The 19,888-nt window shown below is 36.7% G+C and overlaps 1 protein-coding gene across 2 annotated transcripts; it reads right to left on the bottom strand.

Moving 5' to 3' along the window:
- Positions 1-10,696: 10,696 nt before the first annotated feature.
- On the bottom strand, positions 10,697-14,646 carry LOC116122996 (G-type lectin S-receptor-like serine/threonine-protein kinase B120). Of its 2 annotated transcripts, XM_031408796.1 has the most exons (8): positions 13,115-14,646; positions 12,776-12,886; positions 12,423-12,667; positions 12,120-12,330; positions 11,792-12,029; positions 11,549-11,696; positions 11,206-11,469; positions 10,697-10,949 (listed from the first exon to the last, which is right to left on the bottom strand). In XM_031408796.1, the coding sequence occupies exons 1-8, from the start codon at positions 14,445-14,447 to the stop codon at positions 10,902-10,904; spliced, it is 2,598 nt and encodes an 865-aa protein (XP_031264656.1). In that variant the 5' UTR covers positions 14,448-14,646; the 3' UTR covers positions 10,697-10,901. The 2 variants fall into 2 exon arrangements, with proteins under 2 accessions (XP_031264656.1, XP_031264657.1); XM_031408797.1 differs by lacking the exon at positions 10,697-10,949 and having other exon boundaries at positions 10,965-11,469.
- Between the last annotated feature and the right edge of the window lie 5,242 nt (positions 14,647-19,888).

Raw genomic sequence — 19,888 nt, 5'->3', positions numbered from 1 at the left:
GAATGATTGATTTGTAGCCCTTCCCAAGTATGGGTTGGTTATTGTCTTTAAGATTGTCTTGCGTTTAATGGGTTTTTGTTACTAGACTAGGTTATACGCCACTAGCTTTTTTAGTTGATTGAAACACTAGGTTATTCCGAATGGCCATAGTAATACCTTAGAAACGAGAGACGTCGTGCCTATCTTGATTAGCTTTATGAATAGACGATTTGTGTCTATGCGAATTGGTTCCTTCGTTGTTTAGACTAGGCTATACGCCACTAGCTAGTTTGAATGATGAAAATACTAGGTTGAACCCGATGATGTACGAACCTTAGAATGAAGTAGGGAGAACGATAGTTTGATGATGAACATGTAGCCTGATAATTATGATGGAGTTAGAGCCCTAAGATTCTTTGTATATAGTTAGATTTAGATTTACTTTAATGTCGTTTTATATGTTTTCTTTATTTCAATTTTTTGTTACTTCCGTCAAAGCATAGTTTCTAGGATCACAAGAACACCTCTAGTTTCTATGGGATCGACCTTACTCGTGCACTATGTTGTGATTGCGACTCGTGCACTTGCGAAAGATTTAACTTTGTATGTCTATCAATAAGGTCGTAGATGTTTAGCATTCCAAGCTCATGGTATTTAGAACCATTAATTTGCTTTAGATGATACGTTCTTGGTCATATGACTTTAGCGACTCGGTAGGGGCCTTCCTAGTTAGGTCTTAATACTCTTGCGCTAAGTTCTCGAGTACTAAGAAAGACTTGTTAGAGGACCAGGTCTCTGACCTGGAAGTCTTTTCTTCTAACTTTGGAGTCAAAGAACCTCTTAGCTCGTTGTTGATAGGAAGCTATTCGTAACTGAGTTGTGTTAAGGTGTTCTTTGACTAGATCCAGACTGGCACGTATGAGCGCTTCATTGTCTATTTCGTTGTAGGATTCTCTCCAAAGAGAACTTGTCCCAACCTCAATTGGGATCATTACCTCGTAGCTATATACTAGTGAGAAGGGTGTTTTTGTAGTAGAGGTCCTCGGAGTGGTTCTATATGCCCATAGAACCTCTGGGAGATCGTCAGCCCAATTGCATTTAGCTGCTCAAAGTTTGGCCTTTAAAGTGTACTTAATGGTCTTGTTTGTTAGAGTAGATGCCTTAGAGCCAATCAATTATTGTAGAATTGACTCTTTGTAATAATGCTCATTAATCAATAATAAAAGACATTTTATTCTATATCACGTAAATCATTATTATTGCAATATGTATTGATATATGTCCTTAGAATGGTAGAACCGTGACGAAGGTATCAAGTGTTTCAAATCTTGATAGCGAGAACCCTATGAGCACATATAGTGGCCATTCTAGAAACGTCCGTAGCCCCAGTATTATTCTAAAGTAAGGGCACAGATAATACGGTAAGGCTATCATAGTGTTGAACGACCTTGTCGAAAAACAGTGACTGATCTCACTTGTCAAGGTTGTTTGATGACAACCTAGTGCAACACATGGGTGCTTATTGTAGGCGAATATACCGCAGCAAGTTCATTGGACTGACCCACTAGAGGATTTCATATAGATGGTAACCCCAGTGTCTATGGAACAAATCCTCTAACAAATGGTGGTGTATGTGATCCTTAGACTTGAGATCACAGGAGCGTTGTGCACCGATTAGCGCAGAGATCACAGGAGCGTTGTGCACCGATTAGTGCAGTTTGACACTAGCCTAACGCAGTTCTATTCAGAGCTGTCAATACGGTGGTGATTGGTTGCATCAAGGAGTGTATCAAGACTATGGTGGATAGACAGAGGATTCATCACTCACGGGTATGAGAAAAGTTATCTCACGGTGCAATTCAGTATATGGCAATGACACTAAAACTGTGGCCACAGTGGGATTGAGTTGTTGCTCTATCCAGATTATAATACAGGTCATTGGTCCAGAAATTGAATACATAATATTGAGAGTAACCGGAGGTTGACACTATTTTTATGCCTTCGTCTCGTCGAGATAACGTATGATGAAAGGATCAAATTGTACGATAACCATATCGTTGACAGGTAGCTACTTTGCTGAATCCGAATCTATCGGGTGGCCATGATGCTTTGCTAGGGGCCAATCTTGGTCTGTGTATTAGTGAGACGATTAATTAGTATTAATCGCGATACTATACACTACCGGTACGATGAGGAGCCTATGAGTCACACACATAGAAGATAATTTAAGAGCCAAGAAGAAAGAAGGGCGTTTTCGTCTTTTTAGGCAAAAAGGTATTTTGGTAGTTTCATAGTGTAATTAAATTTGTTGGGTTGTAGCATTTATTTAATTTGTTAGAAAATTAAATAAGTTAAATTACAGTTAAATGTGTGTTTGCACATATTTAATTAAATCATCATTATTATTAAATGTTAATTAAATATTAATTGATTTTAATAGAAGATAATGATGAATTAAATAAATATGTAATTGGGAGTGTTTGGCAACATTGGGTGTTTGGGTTGTAGCCCAAGCCTATTCCATATGGGAATAGGTCAACTAAAATAACACTATAAAAGAAAAGTTTTAGTTGAAAAATTGGGTAGAGTTTTTCATTATTTCATTTTGATTAAAAAAAGAAAAATACAGCACCCCAAATACTCTCCCACGCCAGTTTTGGTTGTTGCCAAAATCAAATACTTTTTGTTCTTCTTGATTTCTTAAGGCCAAGGAGGATCTAGCAAATCCCTCCTTGGTTCTTGGTAATTGTCTTCGTGTGGACTTCTTCGTTCGATCCTACACTTGGATCGATAGCAAACACGATCAAAGACAATATTGGTGGAGCCTTCAACGTGGGTATGAATCTAAACTTTAGATTTACTTTTTCTGCAGATTCTTGATGTAATACATAAACTGTAAAATTTGTGCCTTGATTTTGGGCTTTAAGGAACGATCTACGGTTGTATAAAATTTTGTTTTCCGCTGCGCAACCAGGTCGTTTCCTAACATTATTGACAGCTTCAATTTGTCCACTAGCTTGCGGTCTTGCTACTGAGGTGAATTTCTTCTGAATCTCCAAATCTTCGCAAAATTGCCTGAATTCCTCATTGTCAAACTATTTCCTGTTATCTAAGATAAGTGTGTGAGGAATCTCGTAGTGGCACACTATATTCTTAAAGATGAAGTCTTTGAGTTTTTTTGTAGTGATCGTAGCCAAAGGTTCTACTTCGACCCATTTTGTGAAATAATCCACTACGACCATTGCATACTTAACGCCACTTTTACAGGTTGGCATGGGACCGATGCGATCAATTCTCCATATAGTGAATGGCTAAGGGCTGGTCATCATTGTTAATTGGTGGGAAGGAGCTCGCGGTAAGTTGGCGACTCTTTGGCATTTGTCACACATCTTCACAAAGTTGTAGGTATCTTCATGAAGCAAGGGCCAATAATATCATTGTCGAATAATTTTATTAGTGAGAGATCGTGCAGCAGTGTGATTACCACAGATCCTTTCATGTATCTTTCTGATGCTGTAGTCTGCTTTTTCATCTGTCACACATCGGAGTATATGAGTGCTATATCCTCGCTTATACAGTTGGTCTCTGACCACAATGTAACGAACAACTCAAGTTTGTAGGATTCTTGCCTCAGTTTTACTATTAGGAAGAGTCATTTCTTTAAGATACCGAATAATAGGAGTCATCTAGGTTATTGACTCTATAGTAGCCACTGTCTGGTCAGGTGAGTTGATGTTGGGAGATTCCATGTACTTGACTAGAATGTTGTCTAGAACATTGAAATGCAATGATGAAGCTATCTTAGCCAAAGTATTCGCAATAGAGTTGCTATCTTTGGGGATTTACTTGATCGTGCAGTGCTTGAAGGACTCAAGCGTGACCTTAGCTTTCTTTAAGTTACTGATTATATTCTCTTTTTTGGCTGGATACTCTCCCAATATTTGATTGACGACAAGTTGGGAGTTGCTATTGATGTCGATCATTTCTAATCCCATTTTTTTTGCTAATCATAGACTAGCAAATAATGCTTCATACTCAGCCTCATTGTTGGTGGCTTTAAATTCGAATATGAGGGCTCTATATATGCGAGCACCTTTAGGACTTACGAGCAGGAGACCAATTCTAACTCTTTTTCAGTTGGAGGATCCATCAACATAAAGACTCCATGTTGACAGATTTTGGATGGTCTCTTGGATCGTGTTACTAACTGGCTGATCGGGTTATCGATTTGGCTGATAGGAAACTCTAATGTGAAATCAGCAACAACTTGTCCTTTGATAGCTGTTTTAGGCTTGAAGCGTAGATCGAATTGGCTTAATTCCATTGTCCACTTAAGCAACTTACCCGATGCCTCTGGTTTCTGAAGGACTTGTCTAAGTGGGTAATTAGTTAAGACATGGATGGTATGGGCATGGAAATAAGGTAGCGATTTCTTGGAGGTGATTACCAAGGACAAAGCTAATCGCTCTATTTCTGGATACCTTGTTTTAGCATCCAGTAGCCATTTGTTGATGTAGTACATAGGCCATTGCACTTTCCTTTCTTCCTATATAAGGGTTGCACTGACCTCATGTTGAGAGATGGACAAGTAGAGAAATAAGATCTCTTTGGAAGTGGCTTGGATAGAAGAGGTGGCTTTGTGAGGTGCTCTTTTAGGCTTTGGAAAGCTTGCTCACACTTTGGAGTCCATTCAAATTTCTTGTTGGCTTTGAGCACATTAAAGAATGGCAAACACCGATCTGTAGCTCTTTATATGAAATGACTGAGAACCGCTATCCTTCCATTTAAGCTTTGAACTTGCTTGGGCTTTGTAAGACTGCTCATTTATAGAAGAGTTTGGATTTTCTCGGGATTGACTTCGATTCCCTGATGGTTAACCATGTACCCCAAGAATTTTCTCAAGGCTACTCTGAATAAACACTTAAGTGGATTAAGCTTCATTTTGTATTTTGAAGATATGTTGAACATTTTGAGAGGTGGGTTATGTGATATGAAGTGACATGCGACTTGACCAATGTGTCATCAACATAGACCTCCATAGTTTTCCTGATCTGTTTGGAAAACATTCGGTTAACTAGGTGCTGGTAAGTTGCTCTAGTGTTTTTCATATCGAAGGGCATGACTTTATAGCAGTATAACCCATGATCTATGATGAACGAGGTGTGTTCCTCGTTTGGCTTGAACATTAGAGTTTGATTGTATCTTGAATATGCATCCATGAAGTTTAACAGCTCGTGCCCAAAAGTGGCATCAACGAGCTAGTTGATTTTGGGCAAGGGAAATTGTCTTTTGGGTAAGGCTTGTTGAGATCCGTGAAATCAATGCAAGTCCACCATTTACCATTGGCTTTTTTTCACCAAAACAAGATTTGTGACTCGACTAGGTAATGAGCTTCTCAGATGAACCCGATTGAGAGGAGCTTATCTACCTTACTTTTGAGAGTTGCATAGCGCTCTAGGTACATGACTCTTTTTTTTAGTGATCTGGTTTGATTTCACGATTGATGTTGAGTGCATGACATATGACTTTCGGACTGATCCCGATCATGTCAGCATGTGTCCATGCAAAAACATCAATATTCTGTCTGAGGAAGCTCGTTAAATTAGTGGGGAATTGAGGGTTAAGATTACTTTCGATTCTCAATGTATGAGTTAGCTCGTGCTCGTCGATTGGTACCTCAAACAATGTCTCTACTGGCCCACTGTGGGAATTCTCCTTCTGGATGTGAAGATCAATGTTATCCTCCATTAGGCCAGAATGTGGCTTGGTCTTATTGATTGCCATTGACTACTCTAGCTTGCCCTCAAGTTTTCCTTTTCCCTTGCATGCGAGCTAGACTGCTTGATTGTAATAGTTACGGGATTCATGCTATGATCCCCTTACTTCTCCACACCTAGAAGAAGTGTGGAACTTCATCTTTTGATGATAGATGGAAGTGACGGCCTTGAAGTTCCGTAGTAGTGGTTGTCCAATGATGCACTGCCATGAATTCCGTCATCTTAGTCATTCTGTGGGGATCACCCAAAATGACTGGAAAGGTGTGTTTGGTCAGGGGTAATAGGAAATTACTAAGGTAATGTCATCTTGTATTACTTTATTACCACGTTTGATTGTTAAGTAATATAAGATTCCGGTAATCTTCCAATACCAATAGTAGTTATTGTTGGTAATATAGGAAGTAATCTGATTACCTCCATTTTCTTAGGTATTTTAAAATTACTTGGTAATCTTAGTTTTGTTACAATTTTACACTTTATTAATAAAATTTTAGCCTTTATTAATAAAATTTTAGGACAATAAGGCCCTTATTTTAAAAACAATTTACAAATATACAATTGACTATTTTATCCTTATATACAAAGTTTTTGGGACATAAATACCCTTGAAATTTAAAAAAATTACCCCAAGGGTGGCGACTAGATCTAGCCACTAGCAACGACGGAATGGCACACGACTAGCCATATATGGTTGGTCGTGGCCGATAAGCTGTTTTCGGCAGTGAAAGGCAAAATATTTGGCCATGAAAGTCAAAAAAGTTCTAAACTTTTTGTGTTGATAGGGTGTTTTAGCTAAATCTGAAATGTAGAGGGTTAAAAAAAGTTATTCAAAAAAAATTAATAAAAAAATATTATATTAATATTTAAAAAGGAGGACAATTTAGTAATTTATATAACATGCTCACAAATTTATTCCTTTCAACCAAACATGTTAATATAACATAACCACTAATTTATTCCAGCCAACCAAACACATTTCCCTAAACATTCTCAATAATCTTCAAGGTAATCTATCTTTCCATTAATATAACATTCCTAGCAATGCAACATTCTCTGAACCAAACACACTCAAAGAGTTATCATTCCTCGGGGAGTTAGATAGTCCTCGGTAAAACCATAAAGAGGAGTGGCTATAGGCTTCAGGTATGTATCTTCAAGCTTCATCTCCTCAAAGGTCGTCTGAAATAGGATATTCATGGTGCTTCCATTGTCCACCAACATTCTGTGGATTTCACACCTTTCTATCTCAATTGCGATGACTAATGCATCAGTGTGAGGGTGATGCACTTGCCTCGCGTCTTTCTCAAAGAAGGCTATTTCTTCTTCTTAGCGATGTTTGTGAGGTTGCTGCTCTAAATTGAAGACGTTGTAGGGCTCATATCAGGCTTCTCGGGCATACTGACCTTGTGCATGCCAAGAGGCCCCTGCGATATGAGGTCCCCCAATGATGGTCCAAACTAAGTAGAGACCCTTGCGACCTTTACTTCTTTCCTCATCATCACGATCTTTTTCCCTCAAGGGAATTGGATTGTCAACATACTCTTTGAAGTAACCTTTCTGAATGAGATCTTCAATTGCTTGCTTGAGAGCACGATATTCATTGGTATGATGTCTTATGTCCCTGTGGGAGCGACAATATTTTTTTCGCTCCTCTTTGATAGGGGTGCCTTCATGGGCTCCAGATTTGCGAGCAAGCTGACTTCTTTTGATACATCCAGGATGTTTGAGATCGATGTGTTCAATGGAGTGAAGTTGTCACAACAAGATAGTGGGGCATAAGCCTTCTTGGGCTCAAAATTTTGTTTTTTTCGCTTTCTCTGATCGTCATTTGCCCATTTGCGATCATTTCCTCTATCCCCCCCCCCCCCCCCTCCCTCTCCCCTTCCCCCTCCCCCTCCCCCTCCCCCTATTTGGATTCATCCCTTTGACTAGGAGCGCTAGTCGAAGCCTTGGGGTCGTGGTGATTTAGGGCTGCCACTGAGTTTTCAATGCATAGATATTTCTCTACGAGGTTGTAGAAGTGAGTAAGGGAGATTTTGTCCTCTGATTGCAGCTTATTCCACAAATCGATTTGTGGGCGAACTTTTGCTATGATTAGAGTTCAAACTGAATCTTTGGGTGTATTAGTCAACTTATTCAGTTCCTTATGGAATCTGTCAATGTAAGACTTGAGAGACTTGTTCTTCTCTTGCTGTATGTTGCTCAAACAGCTGAGCAGCATCGAGAACTACTTGTTCGCTTAGAAGTGTCTTAGGAATAATGAGCTCATCTACTGCCATGTGTTGATAGACCCTAGTAGAAGCGATCTGAACTAACGTTTTGCATGGGCAGTTAGAGTCACTACCAAGTAGCAACATTTTGCCAAGTTTGAGACTTGGTACAGCTCTATGAGGTCGTTAAACTCATAGAGGTGATCTTAAGGATCAACGTTCTCGTCAAATGCCTTCATATCTGACATTCTGAATCTTGGCAAGAGAGGTGCCGTTAGAACCTTATGAGAAAAGGGAGATGCCTCAATGATCACTCCTTGCTCATTTTGTTAAGCTTGAATCTAATCCAAAGCTTGTTGTAAATCCTCAAGTTGAGGAAGTGGAGCTCTTGGGGGATCAATTTCCGCAATCTGGATGCGTGCCTTGTGATTGTGGTTGATGAAAGACTGCAGATCAGTGTTTCCCATGATTTGGCTAGAGCCTTTAGCACGCCTTGACACTTGTGGGTTGAAACCCTATGAAGGCAATAAGTGGTTGGGGGAGTTTTCCCTATCTCTATGATGATCGGAGCCAATGCGCTGATTGTGGGTATTTTCCTCTCGGCGATGATCGGAACCATCGTGCTGATGGTGGTGGGAATCTCCATGCGTAACACTTTCATGGGCGTGTTTGTGCGATGTGTCGTGGGATTGTTCCTGACGTTAAGTATTGCCAAGTTGCTAAACAAGAGTTTTATCTCTTTGCTTATGGGCAGTATTCGAACGCCCTTTTGGCCTTTTTGCCCTTGGTCGGTGACACATTTACCCTTTTGCACTGTAGTGTGCGTGACATGAGGATATGCTTGTTTCCACACTTTTGCATGACCTACAAACGTCCTTGGGGTGGTATTGCCTTGTTTGAATTTGGCAATACTACTTTGTCCAAACGTTCCAATCGCTGGTTCATCGTTTGGAGAGTGTTGTCCACTTTTCCCAAATAACGAATTAGGGCATGATCCGTTTGGAAGGTCGAAAGAATGCTCCCTACTATGGTTTGGGGAGTCAGAACTCCTTCAGGAGGAGTTTCATCCTAGTTGCGGGGAATTTCTTTATTGTTGTTGTTCGTGCTAGGACACTTAGTTTCGAAACCATGAGTTATGATAATTTGTGGTTGATCTTTGAAAAAGGAATTGACGGGTCAGTTCAGTTTACTGGATAATGAACTTATGTGAAATCTGCCCCTCCTTCCAGCGCCAAACTGTTGATGCTTGATTTTGACACTAACGACTTCGCATATATAAAGTGCTAAGAAGTCACATGTGAGCTAATTATAGCGAATGGGTGAGGCACTGTGAGTACAATAGCATGCAAAGACGTAAATGTAAAGTTGACAAGATGATTTTTATAATGGTTCAGATGCTTAAAGCGAATCTTATATTCATTGTGTCCGTTTATATAAAGATTACTTTCTGATTACTAGAAAAGCTTACAAGAGGTTACGAGTTGCGATCTAGGGTTACACGTGTTTGGTGTTCTAAGTGTTCTTAGAGAATGTCAAACCAGTCTCTTTCTAGTCTCTTTGCTATTTTCTTTTTTGAATGCGTGAATGTCTAACCTCTATGTTATGAAGGGGGAGCTGCCTATTTATATCCGTTTAGCTTAAGGTAATGATTATACTTTTACAAGTGGCCTGGTGTCGTGTAGATCTCTCGTCTTCCCATTCGTTGAGAACTCAAAGAATATCCTTAAAGTAAATGGGACTTAGACAAGTGTGTGAGCCAAATTTACTCAGACACAAATTCTTGAGTTGGTTTGGGTCTGTGACAGCTATATTCTTTTTGCCTTTGGAGACATGTCATGCTCTAGATGGTAGAATGCTTTCTTAGATTCTGATTGGTGATTGATGATATCAGCATATGTCAGCCCTTATTTTAGGAATATTAATGAATTATTAAAGTAATTTTTTAATCTAGAAAATCAATTGAAGAAGTTCACTTATTTTCATTTCAAAACATAGATTTGATAGAACCAAAAAAAAAAAAAAGATATAATTTTCTCTCTTATGCATAAATTTTAAAAGTATAATGAGTGTTAATTGGACTGGTGGGGACAACGTGCATGGCCCCTACCCTTGCACAGAAAGAACAAATTAAGCAGACACAAATTGCACATGATAAGGCTTTAATTTGATTTAATAGTATGTCACTCTTTTTTCCGAAAAATAAAAAATGAAAAACTTAGTAATCATTGATGGAGATTGAACTCACTTTCCTTTATAATTATATAAAAATTAAATAAACAAGACAGTGCATGCTAACTTGGCAACATTATCAAGAGCTGAAACAAATATTTTTAAATTCCGATCCTTTTTCTGTCTGAACCATTCATTTGGAGAATCAAACACTCCCTTAAAGCAATTATAAATCTGAGTATACGAAGCATTACAAATGACAAAGGGCCTGAAACCATCTAATTCAATCAAGGAAATCAATTAATTGATGTTAGCTTATTATATAATAGATTTCCTGTTTGTTACTTAAAATTTTAGATGTTTAATATTAATCTTTTTGTCTCTAGGTAAAACTCATCCGCCTACCTGAATATTATATTACAGTGGATAGATACTTATTCTAAATATAAATATCGTGTTGAGCCAAAATTAGTTGTCGCAACTAACAAATCAATAATTTAATCGCAAGTTGCATTATGTTGTTTGTTAATATTAGTTAAAAAAATGTGCTCCAAATTCTATTTTTCGAAGACGATACAATATTCGATTCATTATACACATAATACATTTCCTGATTGTATTTGTATCCACAAAATGATCAGGAATTGAATAAATAGAATCGAATAGGGTTGCAATTTGAGAGATTCAATTTCAAAATTAATACAATTTGATCTGATTAATATTGATCGTTTTCCTGCACCATCCATGCATCCCCTGTATCTGAAACTCAAATAGATGCCCATGTCCCTTTTCTTTCTGATGATGAAACATCCATCTAATAACACCAATGTTAACGAAAAAACACTCCTATATGTATTTGAATATTGAATGCCAAAAATACAAATTAAGAGACCAACCCACAAGTATAAAAAACCAAAAATCTATACAACCTGGAAACTAATTAATGAATAAAACAGCTTGTGTGTGTGCCTATATCTATATCTATGTATATATAATGAAAATAATATATATTTTCATGAGAGTTTCTATCTCCCAGCTACCATAGTAACAGTCAAATCATTGGAGGATACGGTATCGTGAGCTTCCAAAGAAAAATCAACATCCACAGAGTTCCTCATAGATGTAAAGGTTGGTTGTCTAGGCGTTTGAAGTGTTGGAGTTTGACTCTCAAGCATCAGCACCACATTTGCCATATCCGGCCTGTACATTGTAGAATCTTGCACACATAACATCCCTACATGAATGCATCTCAACACCTGACTTTCAGAACATGAATCCCGAATGCTCCGATCCACTAGTTCCATTGCTCTACCTTCATTCCAAAGTGTCCATGCCTGAAATTATTCCAATTTTTTTTTGTCACTCAACTTCTACATATTAAGTATAACTAGAAAACAAATTCAATCTACTTACATATCCAATAAGGTTAGAGAATTCGGATGAACGGAAGCTATTGTTCCTCTTGCCAGAAATGATCTCTAGTAATAACACCCCAAAGCTATATACATCCGACTTTACTGAAAATAGGCCTTCCATTGCATATTCAGGGGACATATAGCCACTGCATTGTTAAGACAAATTGTGAAATTCAGATTAATCAAGTTACTGGTATGGTTGAAAATCAATATTAAATGTGCAAACATGCTATATACTTACTATGTGCCAACAACTCGGATTGTATTGGCTTCATGTTGATTGCCCCCAAACATACGAGCCATGCCAAAGTCTGAAATCTTTGGGTTCATTTCTTCGTCCAACAAAATGTTACTTGCCTTTAGATCTCGATGAATTATTCTAAGTCTTGAATCCCGATGGAGATAGAGGAGCCCTCGCGCAATTCCTTCAATAATTGCAAATCGTTTTTTCCAGTTTAGCAGGGCTTGCTTCTCTGTGTCTGACATGATGTTGATCAAGAAAACAAACATGAATACAGATGCGTAATGAATATCTATAAAGACTAATATATTCAACTTTAGGTACATACCGAATAGAAAGAAATCCAAGCTTTTGTTTGGCATATACTCATAAACTAGCATCATTTCTTCCCCTTGAATGCAGCACCCCAGCAGTCTAACTAGATTTCTGTGTTGCAATTTGGCAATTAGTATAACCTCATTTTTAAACTCCTCTAAGCCTTGGACAGATTTTCTTGAAAGCCTCTTCACCGCTATTTCTTGTTCCTCGGGAAGCTTTCCCTGGTGAAAAAAGAAATACAAATTTATCTTTAGTACATTTCAGCTCACCAACTATATAAGCATTTAACAACATGCTCAAGATAGAAATTTACCTGGTAGACAGGACCAAATCCTCCCTGCCCAAGTTTGTTTTCATCTGAAAAGTTATTTGTAGCGATTGCTATGGTATTAAAATTGAACATTGGTAAATCAGCACCGTTTACTTGAGTTACATCCATAAGAATGTCAGCCGGTCCTGAAAGATCTGTTGAGAATTCTTCATTCCTGCTCGCATCCATGACTGGCATATCGTCCCTCTTGCTCTTGCAACATGATAATGATGAGACTTTGTGCATAACTACATTGAAATAAAAGAGAAGAATTGGAAAAAAAAGAAAAACAGTTTAGAGATAATTAGCCAAGAACCTTTTAGTCGCGCAATGACAGTGGAAAATAATAATCTTACCTTTCAGTTTTCCCCTGAATTTCCACAAAAGCCATAAAGATAAAGCCAAGAAGAATGATCCAACCACAGCAATTGATATTATTGCAGCATTGGATAATCTGCTACTGCCACCTATTTTTTAAATGATGAAACTAAAAGGAATCAGATGATCACATCACTGACTCATTTCATTATTAGCACACAAAACTAGATCTCTACGATTAAAGTTGGATAGCCAAGGTTTTTCATCATATTATGCCTAAACAGAAACAAATACTTAAATTAAAACTAAAGGGATTTCCATGGAAAATAAAAGTAGAGACTAACAATAACAAACTTATACAGAGATGAAAAGTTTACCAAATTCAGAATGTGCAAGTCGGATGTGTAGTGTATTTCCACCGTCGTCGAAATTCTGAACATCAATCAAATCCCCAACCCATATCATGCACCCAATTCCATCAACATCCGCATAAGCATTACATGAACAATTCTGGAAACATTTGTCCTTGCAAGTTTCGGAATTCCCTGCAGATTCTACGTTGTCAAAATCAGGCAACTTCATGCCCTTAAATTTTTTAAAACCATCTGCTCCACCACTTTGCCCTGCTTCACTAGTAATCCTCCGGCACTGCAACTCATTCCTCCTAACACATCCACCTGACCAATTTCCCATATTCCATTGCTCCCCATCCCTCGCTACAAAGCCTTCCATACAACTGCATTTGGGAGAACTATTTACCTTGCAAAACCCAAAATTCCCACAAAAATTGTAAAGCTCGCAATCGTTTAGCGGCTCTACCTGTATCTCAGTCCAGTTCTTGTTACCCTCATCCCACTTTAGCTGCTCTTCGAATCCATCCCAGGTAAGACGGAACCTCAACAAATCAGACGAATTCATTTGGTTATATGAAAAGTACATGCTTCCATCCGGTTCAGGAGATGATAGCTTGAAACCATAAATGAAATTTGTTGAAGCAGCCATGAAGGGAACCCCTGTAAATATTCTGTCATCCCATTGCCCACTTCTCCACCGCCTTTTCAATTGCTCCCACATCACTATCTGTGGCGCACCTTGAGCTGCACCTTGAGGATCAACTCCCATTGAGTAGTTTCCCGTTGAAGGATCAGAAGCCGATTTCCATGAAATGAAAACACGTTTCTCTCCATTTCTAGGATTAAATTTAAGTCTCATGCCTGGTAGATACGAATCCGTTGGATTATCAAAACTCGTCCAATAGGCCTTACCCATATTACCAATGTTTTCACTGCTTGACAGAATAAGATTTCCGTCATTTCCAAGTATTGCAGCTGTGTTGTTTGACTCTATCGAAGCATTAGAAGACCAAACTAGAGTGTTATTCCCGTCTAAAACCATCAAATTTCCACTGTCACCAATGGTTAAAGTTCCGTTTCCATTTGAGATTGACGTATTTCTATTTGCAACCCATACAGGCGTAATTAACTCAATCTTGTTATACCATATACCAACATATCTTAGACTAGAATTTCCAGTGCTAAAGAATCCCAGTTTAAAGATTTCGTTGGTGGAAATCAAGGCGTCATCGCCATCTTTTAAGGACTCGCCTTTCGTGAGGGTGTTAGCGGCATGGCAAAAATAAGCAAACGAACATACAAGAAAACAGAAGGAAAAGAGAAAAACATCAACTTGGCTCTTGCAGATATTGTTCATTTCCCTGTATCTGATAAATGAAGTGAAAGGATACAGGGGAAGACAAAGATTTAGAAAAAGTAAAGGCTTAAGAATGTAAGAAACTCAAAGGAAAATTTTCAAAGGTTGGCCATTAGTGGTTTGGTCTGAGTTGTGAAGAAGAGAAGTCAGACTTTAGAACCAGATCGAATATAAGTGGTAGCTGCTGTAAGCAGAAAGAAATTTTGTAATGAAGAAGAATAGCTGTCAATGTTCTAAAATTTTAACTATAAAAAAGAAGAAAGCCGAGTGCTGGTTAGGTACGTATAATATTAAGAAAATTGAAAACCCTCATGCCGCGACAAGCATTGAAGACATCTTTTTTCAAAAAAGTTATCCCACGTTTTTCTAGAATAATGATGTTAATTGAATGGTAATGTAGAAAATCAGCAAGTTCGTGGCCTAGCAGAAGCACCTAAATAACAATCAATTTAAATATTTATATGTTTCCTTGGAAGAAATAACTATTGGATGTGATTGTAAACAACTATTTGGATGCTTCCGTTTTAAGGTCTCGTTGTTAAATTATGAAAAATCGATAAGTTCACATGTGATGGCAAAGAAAATTATATGCACAGCCAATTGTTTCTCATCTGACTCTGCCAATTAATGTAAACACGGGACGAATTTGATTCGAGTAGGAATATAAGACAGATTCATTTTAAGCAAACATTTTTACCTTTTTTTTTTTTTTTTTTTTTTTCCTAAAGGATGAAGAATTTAAAATAAGATATTGCTTTTAGAAAGAATCAAACTTTAAAGCTCCATTAATAAAAAAAAAGCAAAGAGAAGAAATAATATTTGACTTGGGAGGGCAATAGTAAACATCATTCATATTGTTAATTTGCAACCAAAAAAAAAAAAAAAAAAAAAAGTGGCAAGTTGAAGTGTTTTAGTTAGTATATATGGCTGCTCAACAGTTCAAGAACACCAAGTTGGAACTTGGACGGCTTGGTAATTTGGACCATTCCATACCCATGTGGACTTTCGAAGAAAAAAGAAGAGAGTTAGAAAAATATATGAACAAAAAGACACGTGAGACAATTCTTGTTGCATTAGTTATGACGAAAGGACAAGATACGTGTTTCTGGACGGAAAATTAGGTGGGGAGGACTGGTGTCAAGCCCCGTATTTGGACTTTACTGTATGTCATGGATCCAATGAGAGAATCAGGGGGACCCAGGTCAATTCTATTTATATGACTGGATTGGAATCAATAGTAGTTGGGTCTTTTTCTATTTATGACTGTCTACTTTCATTTTGGCCATGCATTCAGTTCATAAATAATAATAATAATAAACTTTTTTTTATATCTTAATGTTAATTATTAGTGAAGTATATTTTGGTTCTAAATAAAAAGGACAAGTACTAGAAAGTATCTCTAATACTTATGGATTTCAATATTCATGCACTTCTAAAGTAAATTAACTATTTTTAAACTCTAAAAGCTCTTTTTTATAAATAAATTAGATAATAATTATGTGTATATAGATAGAATTTCACACTTGCCCAAAAGCAAACAGAAACAATTATAGATTGATGGGCAAGTGATTAATTGAAGTTTAAAGTAAGATAGCTATGTGCATACAACTTTTGATGAATATAGAAATGAGTCGATGTGATGAATATGTATCAACTACAATTAGCTGTAAGCTTAGAATACGATTTTCATCACATCTCGATCTCGTTTGAACGCCAATGTTTAAGTTTAATAATTCAAGTCATTTGTTAGTGACAAATTAACAACCCAAACGAACAACTTCCTTCACGAGTGTGATATTGTATTGGACTTGAAGCGGAAGTTGTTGAAACTTGGAAGTTATTTGTCAACCAAACTAAATGCTTAGCGATTAATTAGTTATTATCAAGCATAGAATGTAAGCCTATCTGCATCTCAGTGAAAGCAGGTTGCTTTGGAGTAAAACTATCTCATTATCAAATTTTTGCCTGCCGAAAATAAAGGATCACATTTACACATTTCATTATCTGTATCAGAGGCCGCCGAATTTATAGAAGCCAAAATGTCACATTCCTTCAATACTTTTTCGTACCTTAGAAGATTTTATTATGAGGTACTATAGATGTTAATGTTAGTCAAATCTTGGTTAAAAAGTGCTGATCAATCATCATTATCAAAACTTCATTTTCATTTTTCTTCTGTACTGATAATATCTAATGACAATATATATTCTAAACCTATAATCATCATATTGGTCGCAAAATACTTAATTAATATTAGATCAATTAATAAAATATTAATTAAATGTCAAAACAAAGGGGTTAAACAAATTTAACCGCCTTTCCAAACACTTAACCAACTTTAATCACCTTTCCAAACACATAACCTTGATCTTCCTAGAATAACCTTATATATTGTTATGCGGTAAATCCAAAAAGGGTAATTCCCACTCGGGGAAGGATAATTCCGATTTTGGCAAGGAGATATCATGCGATATGAACTCCAGAATTAGAATTGATGATCAAGTTGTTTTCCTATTTCCGAGGATTTAGTATTTATTTCCAATTCAAAATTGTAATGGGTGTTATATAAACCCAACCCTAGTACTTTTTGAGGGGACAACAAAACATACGCACATACAAGAACAGTTAGCCTGATGACAGGATTTTTGCAACTGTACGAAATCGCACAAGTAATAAAGGATTAATATAGAGTGTTGATCCCAAGAGAACTACTATTACCAAGTACCAAACTAACATATCTTATTACTATTTGACTAATCAAATTCCTTAAGAAAAATGTACTAAAATTAAAGCAAATTAAAAAGTAAATAGTAGCAAAATTTTATCAAAACTTTGGTTGAAAATCAATACGACTAAACCTAGGACATAGATTACACACCAATTTTATCTTATGCGTTGACAATTATTGCTAACCTAATTAAGCTTATTCTAAAGGTCAAATTCCCTAATATTTCGTTAATTTTCTCTCGAACAATTACCAAATTAACTCTTAATCAACAACCGAAAATATCTCTGAAGTGGATTTAGAAGCTAAGAGGTCATTAAGTTTCATGGAATTTACTACAACCTCATAGATCGCGATAACTTATCTCTAGCATTGACTCAATTTATGGTTTTATTACTTTAGACTAATTAGGTTTCATCTCTCGATCACAACCTAACCTATAAAATCATTCAACTCTCAGATCCATAAGAATTGAAAACATTATGTACAATAATAAAACTTAGAACAATGCTCAACTTAAAATTAACAATAATAAAAATCAATGCATATTCATAAAATTAGGCTACATCTTAGCCCTAGAAAAGATATTTAGTTCATACTTTCAATAAAAACAACCATTGTATTAATAAACATGAGTAAAAGAAAGAAAATAGAAAAAACTTCTCTAATTGACAAACCAAAACTCCAAGAATCTTAATCTCTAAAGAATGGCTAATCTTCTTTCTTTCCAATCTTTTCCTAAAACTAGCTAAAGACCTTTATTTATATTACTAGGGTTTTAAGAGTGTGATTAGGAGAAATTCTATTCAAAATGAAGCAAGGAAACTCAGACTAGGCTTAACACATCCCATATAGGCCCAAGTGCTATCACTGCAGTGGCAAAAATTGTTGTTGCGACGACGATCATTCTTTTCCTCCAACGAGCCTGATATCTTCAGAATTAGATAAAGTAATCAACACAAGAATTGTAGATCTCTGAATCAGCTTTCCAATGCCAACATAATCATCCAATTATGAGGTTCATAGCTCCACAAATCAAGGAAATTCTAGGATTCGAATCTCATTTTCAAAGCACCATAACTTTCTTGTTTCAACTTCGATGCTTGATCCGTTTGTTCCCAATCGTCACAATTTCTGTTGCTAACATTATGCTTTATTTGAATATCATTTATGACCATTTATTATCTGAAAATACTCAAAACACACCTGCTATCTCATAAAAGATATTTATGAAATAATTAACTCAAATTTTGCAATTTAAACTAATTTTCCCACAAATAATCTTAATAAACCACTACTAAACATGTATTTTTAAGCTCTTATTAGCTGAGAAAAGAGATAAAGAGAGAACTCAAGAGAGAACTTGAGATAGTTTTCTATAACTCTGTTCGCAAATACACTCAATATACAACAGTGGACGTAGGTTTTGCACTCTAAAAAGCTGAAACCACTATAAAAATCTTTTTTTGCTCTTTGTGTTGTATATTAGATTGTTGTTCGTATACAATTGTCTTATCTCATCGTTGATCCGTCAGGATTATGCAAGCATCCGACATGGTTCTAATGCTGTTAGGACGATGAAATCTACCTAGAATTATCACTGGGATGTTGAGTCATTGGCAATCTTGATGCAAAGAGACACATAAACCAAACGTGAAGTACTTGGGGACACCGGTGTGGTGTCTATCATAAGCACTTCGACGCTCAAGTCAGCAAGGTTGTGATGGAAAATTGAGCACAAATAAGGGTAAGGAAGGTTACTGTTTTTCAGGGCTAAGACAAACTGACTTCACCGTAGAAGGGTCAGAACTCGATTCTACAGAAAAGGACAACTAAAGGTGGAGGAATTATATGAGGCTTGCATTTAGAATGCTTGGATTCTAGACTATTGGTTAAATAAGCGTGTAAAAGAATCATGAATCTTCATCGAGAGGACAAGCCTCTACTTTTATAGCAAGCCGTGAAGGTTTCAGTCTTAGTAGAACTAGGAATTCTATGGCTTGTCTATTTAGGAGTACTATTTTATGTGAAACCAGAATACTTGATAAGAGCTTGAAAATACACATTTAGTTAGTGGTTTATGGGGATTAATTGTGGGAAATTAGGCTTAATTTGGTAAAGTTGCTTAATATTTTCATAATTGCCTTTTACGGGATCACGAGTGTTTTTCAGGCTACTAGTGCTTAAATGTTATGGTCGGATGAAGAATCATATTGGCAACGGAATGAGTATCTAGTGGAAACAAGCGGATCAAGAATCGGAGTTGAATTGAAGAAGTTATGGAAGTTGAAGTAAAGAGAAGATTCTAGATTACATTCCAGCTTGAGCATGCCTCGGTATTTTAAGAATATCTTGAGCTTTAGAACTTGTATTAAGATGATTATTGGACTGTTGGAAAGATGATTCAAAGGGCTACATTTCATATGTTTACCACTTTTCCAAATTTCATCGTTATCGAGTTCAAAAGTCACCATCTCTAAAGAACAGCGGAATGATATGGGAAAAGGGCAGCGACACACTTTTTCTAGTAGCTACTATGCGCAGCACAGTGCCACGACATAGTCACAGAAGTTACAAACTTGTTATCCATTTTTAGGTAGGAGAATAGGGTTAAAGGTTCTAAATCAAATAGAATTAGGGAAAAACAAAACTCTAACCCTTGTGGGATATAAATAGAAGTCTTTTAGTACAATAGAGGGGATTCTGAGGTGAGAAG

The sequence above is a fragment of the Pistacia vera genome, unplaced genomic scaffold, assembly GCF_008641045.1.
Source record: "Pistacia vera cultivar Batoury unplaced genomic scaffold, PisVer_v2 Contig1395, whole genome shotgun sequence".
In the NCBI taxonomy this organism is placed as follows: domain Eukaryota; kingdom Viridiplantae; phylum Streptophyta; class Magnoliopsida; order Sapindales; family Anacardiaceae; genus Pistacia; species Pistacia vera.
This window is presented reverse-complemented; position numbering and strand designations above follow the sequence as displayed.